This window comes from Zonotrichia leucophrys, chromosome 5 (genome assembly GCF_028769735.1).
Source record: "Zonotrichia leucophrys gambelii isolate GWCS_2022_RI chromosome 5, RI_Zleu_2.0, whole genome shotgun sequence".
NCBI lineage: Eukaryota > Metazoa > Chordata > Aves > Passeriformes > Passerellidae > Zonotrichia > Zonotrichia leucophrys.
In genome coordinates, this window is record NC_088175.1 from 6,893,372 (window position 1) to 6,908,941 (window position 15,570).

At 37.8% G+C, this 15,570-nt stretch overlaps 1 protein-coding gene across 3 annotated transcripts in view; it reads right to left on the bottom strand.

The window, feature by feature from the left end:
- Positions 1 to 1,867: 1,867 nt before the first annotated feature.
- Positions 1,868 to 15,570, bottom strand: part of WDR25 (WD repeat domain 25) — a 62,153-nt gene continuing 48,450 nt past the window's right edge. For all 3 annotated transcript variants that reach the window (XM_064715927.1, XM_064715928.1, XM_064715929.1), the window contains exons 5-7: positions 7,529 to 7,699; positions 5,236 to 5,376; positions 1,868 to 4,852 (exon numbers count right to left, since the gene is read on the bottom strand). In XM_064715927.1, coding sequence (XP_064571997.1) covers positions 4,631 to 4,852; positions 5,236 to 5,376; positions 7,529 to 7,699 — 534 coding nt within the window. In that variant the 3' untranslated portion in view covers positions 1,868 to 4,630. The remainder of the gene's footprint in view (positions 4,853 to 5,235; positions 5,377 to 7,528; positions 7,700 to 15,570) is intronic.

Below are 15,570 nucleotides of genomic sequence, written 5' to 3' on the forward strand. Positions count from 1 at the left end.
GTGAGAAATTTATCAAAGAAAGGGGAAAACACCAAAGACTCTTTGAAGCTCCTGAGGCTTACATTCATGTTTGCAAGTGGTAAGGCCCAAAGGAGTAAATGTGTAGCTTGTCTCACTTCTGAAATCACAGTATCTAACCTACAAGCATTTGGGGGAGTAGGGGATACTCTGAACTATCTCCAGTTTAGTCCCACCAGCTGGGACATATTAAATATGGTCTTAGAGCACATCTTCTCATTTAAATTCATTTGAAGGCAACACAGTTTGCACACTCTGAGCTAAAGCACTGTAAGTGGCAATAACTCTGAGACTTGGTGGGTGAGGTTTCTTTGGTTTTGTTTTTTTTTTCCACAAAATTGCACTCCTGACAAGGTAAACCTTGTAGCAACTGATATAGTAAAAAGGATCTGCAAGACAGTAGAGCAGTAATCAAAGGTAGAAAGAGAAGCAGACAGAGGAGAGGCTAAGAAAAGGGGAGACTCTCCAAAAATAATAAGCCTCATTAAAACTGGAAAACAGGCAAGAATGGAGTGCAGAGTGCTCTGGGATTTCTGCCTGCCTTTCTAATGACAGCTAAAATGAAAGCCTGAAAGTCTCAAGTCAGAGCACAGTAAAAAGAAAAAGAGAAGATGAATGTAGTGTAAGCACACAGACTGCTATACCCTTAAATGCAGAAGACAAGGTGCTGAGACAAGGACAGAAAAAATGAAAATTAAATGGTGAGGATGCAAGCAGTGACTAGGAGGAGCTGGGATTCAGAGACTGAGATCAAGGCTAGCTGAAGAAAGAAGAGCAAATATTTTCAGTTGAGTGCAGGCCAAACCCTTATGTAAGGATAATGGGTAATTTGAGATCCCACAATTTTTTGATCTGCCTGCTTTGTTCTGTTCTGCTGTAGTATTGTACCTTTACATTTGCCTGTCCCCTACAGAACAAGCAATCCCATTGTAATGCCATACCTTATTTTTATGATGAAGCCAAGAGCTGAAATATAGTGACTCACCAACAGTATTTCAGCTGAGTGAACACATGATTCTAATAACTGTCTGCTAATTAGCAGGTTTTTGAGATAAAGACAGTTGAATAGCTTGCATCCTCTGACACCCCAAATTAATAATGCTCCAGTAGCAAATAATAAAGTGGTAGAGACTGCCATTATTACTTTTTGGTACAGTACAAAATAGATTAAAATTAATCTGGCTTGTTTATCTACACAGTCTAGACCATTTCAAAATGCTGGAAAACTCTGCCTTGGCTCTAACATCTGATACCCTAGAGACCTTTATATAAATCTAAAAGAATTTCTCCTAAAGCAAGATGCAAACATTTATACATTAAAATTTTATGAATAAAATTAATTAAACAACAATTTATTACATTCTAAAAGCTTCATCTGACCATAATAATCCTTGTATGCAGCCCAAATAGTATTTGGTAATTGCAGAGTGATGGAATAAAGTGGATATTTTTTGATTACAGTTCATTACATAAGATAACAAGGAAGAATTTGTGTTTGAATCATAATGAAAACTTAATTGACACCACTCTTCTGAAGTATTTTCAATGACTAAATTTCAGTCTGTGTCTTAATCAGTTTTATATTAGAAAGAGATTTTAACAAGATGATGCTATGAAAACAATATCATTGCATGATAAAACCTTTGGATCTTCTAAGTAATTAAACTCCAGCCATCTTGGAAATCTGACACAAATGCAATTCTAACTTTAATATTCTTTAAGTTTATACAGTTTCAAGTTTCTTTTATTTTCTGTACCTCCTTTAATCAAATTTAAGGTTTTCCCTCCCTCTCCACCCCTCAAATAGTCTACAATTTATATCTGCAAGATAATTTCAGGAGGGATAAATTGTAGACACCAGAATCACACCTCAGTACACGAGTTAAACTTAAGCAACAACATGAGTAATCATACAAAATGCAGTTACTTTTCTTGGCAGTGATTCCCAAAGTCTGCTCCCTCAGGACCTTCCCTCTATCCAGATGTGCTCTCACTGAGGCTGAGTGTGCTCAGAGCTCACTCACATAGAGGGAAATGTTCACATCAGCTCAGGCCTCTTCCAAAAAACCATTTCTACCATGAGCTCACATGTATTTTAGGGCCTTTCTCAAGGCTGTACTTAACAAAATAACAGATAATCTCCCATGGAGACAGATACCAGGTTGTAACAGGAACAATTACAGTGCTGCCCATCATTCATATAAGACACACCTGGCTGCCCAAAGTTTTTAAGTGGTAACAGCACATTTTGAATTAAAACACCAGGAGGGAAGAACACAGAGCCACCCCCTTGGAAAATGCTGTGCAGTTGGGATCCAGCCTGCCTAGCAACAGGCAAGGGCTACTTCACTTCCAGCTGACCTCCTCCTGACTTTTATGAGGATCCCACAGCTTGAATTAGGAGTAACTCAAAACCACCAAACAAGTTTCTATTTAAAGGTACAGCTGGCTTGTGTACTAGAGGCACAGTGAAGAAAAGTGCAAACTCCAGGCTCCTGTTAAACAGCTCATTGCTGCACAAGGAAGCAAAAAATAAACGGCAATCTGGGAAACAAAGAAAAAGCTGCTTTTTCATTGCAAGACTCACTTAAATTTAATGCCCTATGTTAAAACCTGTCATAGCTGTTGGTAAGGTGATTAAAACCATGCAGCCATACAATCTTGGTCCAGACTTCAAACTGGACCCACAGCCTTGGTACAGGCTTATGTCTTACCACAGGCAATAAGGAACATAAACTACAAACCAATGGAGTACATTATGCTCATTAATAATTAAAATCTGCTGTTCACAAGGATGCTCTGAAAATTTTTCACTGAAAAAGCTATTTTTACTGAGCATGCAAAAAAGTGGATAGAAACCCCTTGCATTTGTGCCAATATGAAAAATCAGAAAAATAAAAATGTGCTACAGAGAAGTTGCTACCATATCGAGTTTATGGATTCCATGATAGAGACAATTTACTCAGCACCATTATCCTGTTTATGTTAAAACACCTTTCCAGACTAACCAGACCAAAGACAAGACAAGCTTACAGCACTCACTACAAGATAATACATATAAACATATAAACGTTTATGTACAAGATAATACATATAAACATAAAAATACATATAAACATATGGAGTCATGATAGGATTACATATGGTTTATGTGATGCACAGACATATTATTTTTCATACATGTACACACACATGCACATTAAATATTTTCTAGAACCAAGTAATACACTTGCAGGGAACACAAATTTAAAGTACAGTTACAAACAATCTCTATGTATGTAAATACATACTAATGGCTTAATTAAATTTATATCTGCTGAAGAATAGCCCAGCTCCTGTTTGAGTGCTGAAGAACTTCCCCTGCACTGAATAGCATGATGACAATTTTCTGTGTCCAAGCAACATCAAGAACTATGGAGAAATGCATATGTGTTTGCAATAAATTAGAGTAATGTTAATTGTTTTCATCCCCAAGCATCAAATCCATTATAAGCTTGCGTACTATCTTGTCAAGAATAATAGGAGTAAACAAAGATAGCATGTATTTAAAAAAAATGTTTATTTCTTCCTTAAAAGTATTTATACATAGTTTCTTTCTCTTTTTACACAGTAATAAAAGTTTAAAACTCAAGTTTAAACACCAGCATTTCAAAACCACACGTGTATTGACTTCAAAATTAGGTTCAAGCCATCTGTCACACCTTTCCCTGGAACTCTCAGAAGGCATTTACAGTAAACTGAGCTGATAATAGACCTTCCATTTTCAGAAGAAGCAGTCCCACCTGCCCTGTGACCTTCCCCCTTCTTGTGCATGGAAGCTGTTTTGCCTTGAACTACAATATTACTTCTCTAACCCTACATTGATTAGGTCAGGGAGCTAAACCAGTTCAAAAAAGTGGGAAAAAACATTTCAGGAAGATGGAATAGGTATTCACTGATCTGAACATCATCATTTGTTAAATAGTGTGTCCTCAACTTTTGGTGAGGGAAAGAGGAAACAGTCTCCTCCTGACAGAAGAGGTTTAGATTGGATAATAGAAGAAACTTCTTCAGCCAAAGGGTTGTCAGCATTGGAACAGGATGCCCAGGAAAGTGGTGGAATCACCATCCTTGGAGGTATTTAAAAGATTTGCAGATGTGGCACTGTGGGACATGGTTGAGTGGTGGACTTGGCTCTGCTGGGTTAAAGCTTGGACTCAGTGATTTTAAAGTTCTTTTCCAACCTAAATGATTCTATGATTCTGTGATAAACTCTGGTCTAAGAAAGCTGCATTGAAAAGATGCATCAAAAGAACAATAATTTTCTTAAATTTAGGTGCTTGCTCAAAGCAGAATGGGACTTGATGAGCACAAGATTGACACAAAAGGGTTAAAAATTTGTCTCCAGGGTTGAGGGAGAGAGTAGGACCATTTCTTTGCTCAACAGCCAACCATAAAACCATCTTAACTGCATTATGAAAGCATAAACATAGAGGTCATAGAAGAAAAGACAACAGTCTCTCTCCTGCTTACAACACATCCCAACAGAATTTCACATTCCATACTCTGGCTTATTTCCTAAGCCTCTGACAGACTAACAGGAGAGAGACATCCTAAAAAGTAACTCTGGTTGTTATTGCCAGATCTTGATTTCTCCAGCCCAATCACATGTTGCAAGGAGTGATGGCAAGACTGGGTGAAATGTTGCACTCACACAAGCTTCTTTATGTGCAGACAGAGTGCGAATAATCCTTGAAGTATGATAGTTGTAGAAAAACACTTTGCCATCTGAACTTCCCGTCACCAAAAGTGTTCCATCTGGAGAAAATTCACAGCCCACTGCAAATCCTTCCACCTGTGAAAAACAATAACAGAGTAACTCTTGATGCTGATTAGAAAAGTTCATTGAGGTACACTGAAAATTAATATAGTACAAAACCTGCATGTCTTTAAATAAATATACACTAAAGATTTCTCCAGGTCTTTACTGAGACACAGCTATAGCAAAAACTTTTCTAATCAAGACATTAGGCATTCATAAAGCCTTCTAATAACTATTTCATTCAGAGTGCATTTGATTCAAAATAGACTGGCACATGGGAAAGCAAATGAAGCCAATTAATATCTATCACTGATTTATAATAAAACACTATTAGCAGACATATTAAAAATTAGAGGTGCTTTGCTATCAATCTTCCTTTTAAGTTTGGATACTGAGCTCCTGGTGAGGAAGGATACCTTGTGTCCTTCGTATCTTTTCTTTTTGTTGATTCTGTAGGGTCGCTGGGCAGAAAACAGAGCCAGGTAGTTCCCGTTGGTCTGAGCAACAAACACAGACTCCCTTGGGTGCAGGCTCAGACTGGGGCAAGTGTAACGCTCCTGAAAAGGATTTTAAAGAAAGTTTTGTTGTATCAAACAGATGAGTTCAAATGATTCAAGTTAGCTCTTGATATATTTGAGAGCCCATGAGGGACAAAGTAAGGACAAGTCATCTCCATTAATATATTATATAAAGATACTTAAATCACTACAAACCTTACATAACTACAAAGGCTAACTCAAACCTCTACCTTGTTTTCCTAGATATTCACCGAAATCCCCTATCCATCTGAGCCATAATTATACCACAGAACAGCTGCAGAAAGGTAATTCCAACCAGATGGCTCTCCATCATCAGCTTTTGCCAGAGGAAACCCAAAGTTTGGATGTCAAAGTGAATCTTCTTCTCCCATATCCCTTCCTCCACAGCCATACTGTGCTTTCCATGTTACTTTATACAGTTCTCAAATCCTCCATCCTCCCAATTCTGGCCAGACTGACAGGAACAGAAAACATCTGATTGAAACAGACACCTTTCCCCATCCCACTCTTATAAAAAAGAAGAAAAAAATAAAAGATCATTATTAGCCTCCTCATGACAGTGATGTGGGCTGCTGCTGGCTGCAAACTCCTAAATAACTGCAGTAATTAGTAAGACTTGGCTTTACCATACAGTTCCTATTTAAGACTGAATTAAGATTACTTTCAAAACTCTGCATGGTGACTCCCTCAGAAATCAACTGCTCTCACAAGGCTTCCACCAGGTCCAAACCACTTCTAATTTCAGCCTGACCTAAAGATTGCTGAGTTTTGATGCCATGAGAGCTTTGGCTGTAGGATCCATCTGCATGTGAGGAACACCAGGATAACAGTGACCATGACACCATGGGCTGTGTGGTAGAGCAGGAAGAACATCAGATTGGTTTTGTTTTGTGATTTGGAAGTGAAGGGCTGGGAAGGAAGTTCTTGGTACTGTAAAGTATTGGGCACAGTGCAACTGTGTGTTTCTGCAGAGAAACTGGGTCTGGAAGTGTGGGACTAGAAAGCACAACACAAGCTGCAGGAGCATGCTGCTGTCATGCTGGGTATGTTGTAGTGATGGGTTATTTTAGAGCTGTTAACTAGTCATTTGTTAATGCAGACAAGCAATAGAACAAGTCCTGTTGCGATCTAATCTGTTTGGAGAGCTGTGGGTTTCACTCCCACTTCAAAGGTTTCAAAGGTGAAATTCAGAAAAGTGAAGCAGAATTTGCTAAGTCATCACCACATTTTGTTTATTCACAGTGCAGAAAGGTAGGGGTGGAGGGGGAGAAAGTCCATTTCAGAGATACTGTAGTCATGTTTGTTTGTTTTTCCTTGATGCTGAATCTTTCTGGTCTGTAATTTATATATTCACAGGTTTGGTTTTTTTCCTTTCCTATTGTCTATCCAAGGTATTGATAGATCCAGTAGAGTACAAAGGCACAATTCTGGAAATTAAACACTAAAAAAATCCCATTAAATCATCAACTATGTGCTCTTGTCAGCAGAGTACTGCTCATTTCAGCCAAAAAGCATCCATATACAATCCAATCATATTATATTACATAGGATATTAGACTTGGGTATTCAAAAAAGACTCAGAGTTGAAATTTTCTATTAACTGCCTTGGTAATCTCCTTTGAAGCTGTCAGCCTTTCTAGACAATTTAGTCCATTAAATGTCTTGCTTGGTTAGATGACTGAGAAATACTGCACCTGCACTGATAAATGCAAATTTTGCCTCTGTGATTAGTCTGTATTAGGTATCTATATGCACATATCAGGTTGCTATTACTTTGTGAATATTAAACTCCATTTGTCAATAGCCCTCAGAGCAGCTGATGACAAATGTATGAAAAAGTGTGGGAAAAGAAACATTGCACTACAGCAGCTACTGCCATGCACCACTGGCAAACCACAATGACACTGCAGAGTCCTTGCCTAAATATAGCTTAGATGTCAATGAATTAGCACTGATATGTAAATATTTTAAACACAAGGAGACCTCTCAGTCTTCAAGGTTATTTTTTAATAACAACTAAGTATTAATTGTGAAAACAAAGAAAGTCATCAACTTACATGAAAGGCATCTTCTACATCACAAGACCTTCTTGAAAATCAAATGCTTTTTTTACTCCACTGACAAATGTGAAATATTAAATCATGACCCCAACAACAGTAGTTGATCTTACATGAAAGATCTGATTGGAGATTTTTGCAGCACTCTGGAAGTCCCACGCAACAATGGTGCGATCGGCCGAGTCCCGGCTCACGGCATCCGTGCTGGTAAGAAATTCTCTTCCTTCTGGGAGGAAGAGGATATCCAAAGTCTGTTGCACTGCAGCTTTGTACACTCTCAACACCTAGTGGACAAAAGAGTTTGATTTTTTTTTGGCAGATTCAAACATGACAACCTATGCTTTCCCTCTTTGTATAAATAATTATCTCCATTAAATTATCTATTATTTTTAAACATCAAAAGATAACTTGTTGTCATTATAGTGCAAGAGTTCTAGTGTCACTATACTGCAAGGGTTCCATATTGCTAGAGTTTCATACCTCCTTGATGTTTCTTGTAGGCAGCTCCTCCAGGCACTGACTCTTCCTTGTCCTCACAGCAACCAATTGACTCCAATTCCCTCAGCCAACCAATCCACTCTTTTATAACACTCTTCTTATTGGCTACAGCTGCAGCCTGTTAATAGCAGGCCTGCTCCTAATCCTTAATAATTAACTCAGCTGCAACTCTTTAGGGGGTAAGATTACACCACTTTTATTTACTTGTTCTATCTCCCTACAGTAACTCATTTTAAAATGTTGACATAGTAGTGTTTTTCAATAGCTTGGCCAATGAATATAAAGAATCAATATACAGGAAAATTAAATTATATATTTTTAAAAGCATCAGGTTGTACAATTTCTGTGTTATGTTTATATATACATAAGAGTCTGTTGTAAATTACCAAGGAATTAGAGTAAGATCCAGAAAGAGCTTCAGACAACACAATGTGAAGCTGGGTCTACACAAACTCCCTTTCACATTATGAACTCTTCTAGAGTCCCTAGAAGAAGCAAAAGAATCCTTGGCAGCAAGCTGTCCCACTCAGTGAGCCAGGGTTAAAATGAAGGACTCGGAGTTTGGGGTGTCCCAAGTGGCGACACTAAACACATCACGGCAACCCCTGGGGACAAGCCACGCCAACCAGAGCAGCAACAAACGTTCCTTAGCTGCCTCCCAAGATGAAAACCAGCAGAGCAACCACCTCAGGTGTCTACACACCAACACACACCTGGGAGCAACCAGGAGGAGCTGGAGCTATGTGCCCAGCCAGAAAGTGAAAGGGACCTGAGGATCGTCATGGACAACAAGCTCAACACGAGTGAACAGCCAAGAAATCCAGCTGGGTGCTGGGGCGCACCAACAAGGCCATCACTAGCAGTGATTGTCATTGTCCCACTCTCATCAGCTCTTTTAAAGTCACACCTGGCGCATTGTGTTCAATATTGCCCATGCTATACAAAAGACATGGGGACAAGCTGAAGAGAGACCAGAGAAGGGCAGTGAAGATGCTCAAAAGACTGGGAAGCTGCTACATAAGGAAAGGCAGAAAGACCTGAGCTTGCTCAGCTTTGAGAAAAAAAGGTTTAGAGGAGACCAAGTTCCAGTATTTAAAGGGTGGCTGCAAAGGTGATGGAAACTCCCTTCTTAAATAGAGTTGTGTGGAACACAGGAGGAGTAATTGGTGCAAGTTTCACCTGGGGAGATTTTGATTGTACAGAAAAAATGGGTTAGATCCATGCAGAAATGGGTATCAGCCACAGGATTCTGAATATTTTAACAGCCTGTAAGCTGGATCTTAAAAAGTCAGAGATTTTTAATTATTCTAAGGAACACATGAACAGTTTGAATGTCCTTTCTTTCCATCTTTCTTCATGAAATTCTGTATCTATGTTGTCTAATTTGAATTTTGCAAATCAATACTTTTGCTTTCTTTTTTCTCTGATTGCCTCCAGTGAAGAGAAACTTCAAGGCAAGTGGCCAGATCAAAGCAAACCATCTCTCTGAATATGGTGATCCTTGAAACTAGGACATGGGAAGACTCCTAGTTATTAATATCTGAATCTCTCTCTCCAAGACAGCTAAAAACATAGCTGCCTGCACTTCCAAAGTGTATTCAGAGGTTAGTCCTTCTTCTAATGTCACTAGAATACCAATAGAGTGGAGAAAGTGCTTGAATAATTATCCTGGAATGACTTCCAACTTTGTGAGGCATTTCAGTGCCTACCTGATACCCCTTACATACCCAGTGACTACTGACTTCAGGGCCCAGACCATTTGCAGATACATTTTTTTAAATAACCACCAAACAATTTTCAGGTGTCACAGTGAAATATCCTAAATTATACCCCTATTTTACACTTTCACCAATAAAAGAAAAATCATGTCAACTACCAAACACAGCATGATAACTTCTTGATTTCTAGCCTCAAACTCTAAAATCTATGGCTGTTGGGGAACTGTTCAGAAAGCTGATCCTGGATCTACTCGTGGATGTACTGAGGTCCCTTCCAGCTCTGCTTCCTGTGATCTCAGCATGTAGAAGGATGGCAGCACAGCTGCTCCAGTCGCTTTTCACAGGTTTTGTGAAATACACAGTTTAGACACATCATGTTTGCATTTGATGAAGAGCCTTAGCCATGCAAGCACCCTACACACCCTGTAATAACAGCAACAAGATGCAAACCTGCACACTCAAAAACTTGCACATTTCTCAGCAATCTGCCTGCTTTTTTAAGATAGTGAATATACAAATGTGCTTCTTACTCTCATCAGATTTTACAGCCTCAGAATCTGCATAATATACAAAGCAATTAAACTTTGCAAAGCCAAAAGGGATATTTCCATATTTATATCCTCCACTTTCTCTATGGAGAAATCACCATGCATACTTCTGCACAGAGTTATAAAAGGAAGTCTATAGTTCATTAGTAAAGTAGAAAATGAAGCCATTTTGTAGAAGCAAAAATGAAAACTAAAACCCCAAACTGAAAAAAAAAAAAAACCAGAAAATATAATAGCTGCCTGGAATGAGATATGGAAAACCATACAGAAACCTGACAGCTGTAGGAGCTGCAGGATAAAAATGAAGTCAAATTGAGGGGAGTGGACACAAAAGGCAGAACCCCCCTGACAGACTGAGGAGGCAGCCCCTTAGCAGCAGGAATCTTCTCAGAAGTGACAAGTCCAACCAGAGAGTCAGCAGGAGCAAGAGCATGGAGCAGCACAAGTGTAAAAACAGGGACAAAGAGCCAGAAACAAAGGCCAGTTAGTGCTGGGAGATGAAGAACAACAAAATAAAGCAATAAATGACAACAAACTTCCAAATGGCTATTCATGGTAGTGATTTTTAATATTTTCTTATTTTAAAGGTGAAAATCACAGACATATTATTTACATCATCATAATCTAAAAAAAGTCCCAAACTTGTGAAATGTGGGCACATATCCAGCCATATGTTGTGTCCAGTATTGTAAAGGGTTTAGGCTTCGGATTTGCTTTTAACAGTTTTTGGAGCAACAGACACCTCTTGGTACAGAAAAATAAGATACTGTGAAGTTTTGGTAATGTGCAAATACTTTTAATTTTTGCTGAAAACCTGTTGGGTTCTTACAAAAACTGCTACTATCAATTTAAACCTTCACCACTATTCATTAAACAATATTTGTTTGTCTGTTATTTAATGGAATATTTAACTAAATTACCTGTGTACCTTACCTTTGCAACAGGAAACTGCCTATCAAAATAAGCACAAAATACCTTCATTTTCTATATGTTTGTTATATACCTCAGAAAAACTATGCTATTTTATCTTCAAACCACACAGTAGGAATGACTTAGGGAACAGTAAATTAACACTGAATAGCAGCTGGGAACTTGATATACATAGTATTTCAACTGCCCCATAAAGACAGCTTTCAAAAATAACTAATTGCAACATCCCTGCTCAGGAAAGTACTCATAATTAATCCTGCTTTGTTCTACCTTAAGCAATTAATTCATGACATGCCTGAGGAACTTGTCTGGGGAAAGCCCAGGTTTGCCTACCCTGCTGGCTTTAGTTTGTTAATAACAACTTCTGCTCTTTTCCTACTTGCAGATTTATCACCTACCAGCACTGGAAAACCACAGTTCACTTCTTCAATCTAAGAATTTTATGGACATAAAACAGTTCATTTCAAACAAAAGCCTAATCATTTCTGGTGTCAACACAATCCAATAACAAAACTTCTTCAATAAGGCAGGAGCTCATGGCTGCAGGAATTCGAAAAGAAAGGTAATTTAAGCAAATTAAATCAGTTTCAAACAGATTCTTATGGTTCTGGTGATTTGAAAAGCAAGCTGTGATGCTGAATTCAAGGCATGTATTTCAGATGGGTGTTCTGTAATACTTTTCCCCATTAAGCACATACCATGCACATACTGGCATTCTGACAAGAAATCTCAGACTCCACATGAGCAATCCAGAAGCTGCTATTTGCCCCAAGCCTGTGCTGGCCACTTGTATGCTGTGTGCAATGCACTTTACAAAAAGCACCTCAAATTGTATGCTAGTGATGAGAAAGAAATGTCCTTTTATATCCATTGTCCTGGGCCATCAGGAGAGGAGGTCCCAAAACAAATCTAACAGGACTACAGGCAATATATCTGGTCATCAGAAAACCCCCTTTTCGCTGAGATCCATGGCTTCCAACCTGTAAAATGTGGCATATTTTTTCTTTCTTTTCTTGTCCTATCTTTTTAGATTGTGTGATTTGGCACGGACCTGCCTCTTCCTACTGACATGCTGGATTATTAGTTCAATGGGAGACTGATTAAATTTCCCCTGTGAAACAGTACTACACCATTAACAGTAACAAAAAGTACATCCTAACTTAAAGAAAAGCTTACTCTTTCACAAAATAGAAGGGGCTTTTATCTATTGTAGTGCAAACCATTTGTGTCAATCTATTGTATTTCTCTTCAGGCAGTTAAAAAACACTATTTTTCTTTACTCTAATTTTTTTCCCATTTGTAACTGCTCAGTTTTCAGAAATAAAGCTCAATATTATCAACAGATCTTGAGAATAATTAAAAGCAAAGAATGACTTTTTAAGATGAAGAAGTGGTTAACTTTAATCTGATATTAATCTCTAATATTTCCAATTTGAACAATGTACACTGGCTTTTTTAAAGTCAATTTTAGACCACTTGAAAAGACACAAGAATCTTGTGATGGAAATCATCAATCATTTACAAGAAAAAAAATTATTTTCCCATCATATTGTTTAATTTAAACTTATCTCCCCATCTCAAATAGGATAAGAAGTGAAATCCACATATAAGAAAGATACAGAATGGCTTTTTGTGAGGAACTCATAGAAAGTTTTTAGTACAAAAACAAGGAATTCTTAGTACAGAAATTAGATGACTGAGGGGAATCCAAAAGAATTGCAAATAAAGTCTGAGCAGCATGGAGAAGGAGAGTGGTTTCCTCCATTATAAGACTTTAGACAGTAAATGAGCAGCAGGCAGCTTCAAAATGCACAGAACGAGATGCTTCTTCAAACACTACATATTTAAACTGAGTTCCTTGCTAAAGGAAATTGCAGATGTAAAAAGATTAAGAAAACCAATTCCAGAGTGTGAAAACTCAAAGACAAAGAGGCAGGAATCCCCCAGACTGTAAGTTAGAGAGGCCTAGGTAACCATTGCAGGAATTGTGATACAGATGTTTGCTGTGCTTTTCTATTCTTGCTCTTCCAAAGTGCATTGGTCACTGCTGGGGGTGTAAAACGTGCCTAGAAATGGACTGAAACTGCAACAGCCACTCCCTGACATACCTCTCACGTGAGCACTCCCACTCCAAAAGAAGGAATCCTTTGTTCCTGGCTCATTTCAGTCCCTCTGGCAGCAGAGGAGTGATGTCCTGCTCTGACGGGTGTGGGATTTTCATCTGCAATGCCACCAAATGAGGCTCCCAAATAAACACAGCAGACTGCTCACCTGTGCCGCAGACACATAACACGTGCCTTCCACTCAGAAAGGACCCTGAACGTTAACAATTAAAATCAAATGTCATTGTGCAAGTGCAAATACACCCCCACCACATTTCTTTGAACATTTGACCATGGATTCAAGAAGCATTTCTCTGAGAAGAATAACTTGAGTTTTCTAAAGCACTGCATAAATCATCTTATTTTAATTACCTTGTTCTTCCTAATACCACCAGTACATGACAATGTATTGGCTGTTTCTATAGAAACCAGAAGCGCAAGCAGCTCCACCAGCTTCTACAGCCTTTTCTCATATTTATATGCTATCCAGAGACAAATTCATTAGGGTCTCCTAAATACATGCTACTTAAAATGACTGCATCTCATCTGAAAGAAATTGCAATAGAATGTTTCCAAGGAAACAAATGCAGTGCATTTGCACCTATTAATTTTTTTAACTGTGCTTTAACAGCTTGGGCTTATTTCTTTATAAACTCAAGTATGGAGAAATAGCTCACCAATATAAAAAGCATCTCTTCAATTTTTTTCTTTTTAAGCATAAAGTTGTAGATGATAGTTGCAATTTTGTAGCTAAGTATTGTTCAGAGTAATAAAGATGGGGGAGGAAAAAAAACCTGTTGCTCTGCCTTGAACTTTGCTGTTAATAAAAATTTTACAGTTCGTTTCAAGACATTTTAAAAGCTTCAAATAGGAGCTTCCATCATTTTTTGCTAGTTAATTTGTTCTATATCTTATAAGATCTCAATTTGTAAAATGGGAAATTCTGTGTAAATCTTCAAATCTATATTTTCCTTAAATTTACCTTGACTTTTCACTAATCTTTTTTCAAACTTTCCATGATAAAATTTTGTTATTAATTCCAAATGGTTGAACCTTTCTATTTCTTTTTACTCTTTCAATTTCTAGTAAGTTGTTGCCATTTTTCCTGTGAAATATTCTATTCTTTTTTTTTAATTGATTGTGCTAGCACAAGACTTTCTGCAACAAACATTTTCCAAAAATAAAATAACATATTTTGTCTCCATTTAGTGTCATGCCTGAAGCACTTCATTAAATTTCTCCAAGCCAGTTTCCTTTTTTAAGACATCCCTTTTAGCTACTTTTCTCATTATACAGTACCTAGGTTAATTCCTGCATTCCCCAGCTTCTCTTATTGCTTTATTCAAGTCCAACATCATAAAGTGACATCAAGTAAACTTCACACAATCAACCTTCCCTTAAATACATGATATTTTTAAATATATTATATTTTTAAATATCTTTCCTTTCAATATCTGTAACTAATCTTTTATTCAAAGTCTGTTCTCTGGCTGTCCAGTCATATTTTACTGGGTCTCCTCGACCTGATGCCCTTCCTCTCTTTCCCTCCTTGTTGAACATAATCAGTGGATTTGCATTTAAGAGGTCTAAGAGCTTCAAATAATGCTTTAGGATCAGAGCCACAGCCCTGCCACCTTCCACTTATTCCCTCTGCAGATTATGTGTGGTGCTTCATCAGGACTTGCTGTTCTGGCAGTGATCACAAATAGCTCTTGCCAAAGCTCCAACAAACCTCACCAGCTCGTGACACTGGGCACGTGAGCATCAACAGACGAGAGATCAGAGAGAGACTTCATCCAACAGCTGGGTAAATTATTCCTCTAGTTTTAATAAAGTCCAAAAAAATGTTGTTAGTGATCTCCACTTTTAAAGTCCCCCACATTTCTGTATGGACACAGTAAGGAACCAGCTCCTGAATGCTTACAAAACATTAAGTTGCATCAAAGCAGAATACAAATAAAAGGTAAAATATGCAAATCTCAAAAATAGTTAAATAGATACATTTAGAAACTTTAACGAGTACATTCAGATGTTAGCTTTGATTGCTGTACATCCTTTCATCAGAGCTAAGCAAACCTTGCTGACACATGTAAATACATTGTTCAATGCAGTTTGACCATTCATCATATAATGAACTTTAGCTCCTTTAAAAGCATTACCAGTTTTAGACAGCTACAGCAGTAGTCTTCCTCTGATAGTACATCTGTGTAAGCTTAGAAACCCAAATTAAAAAGCAAAAACCCCATCTGTAGTCATATTTACATTAATGAACACAATAAGGTCCATATTTCTGGGTTAAAGGATACAAGTCTCAATCTTTTCTTCTCTTTGGTATTTCAATGAATACTAAAATTTCAGG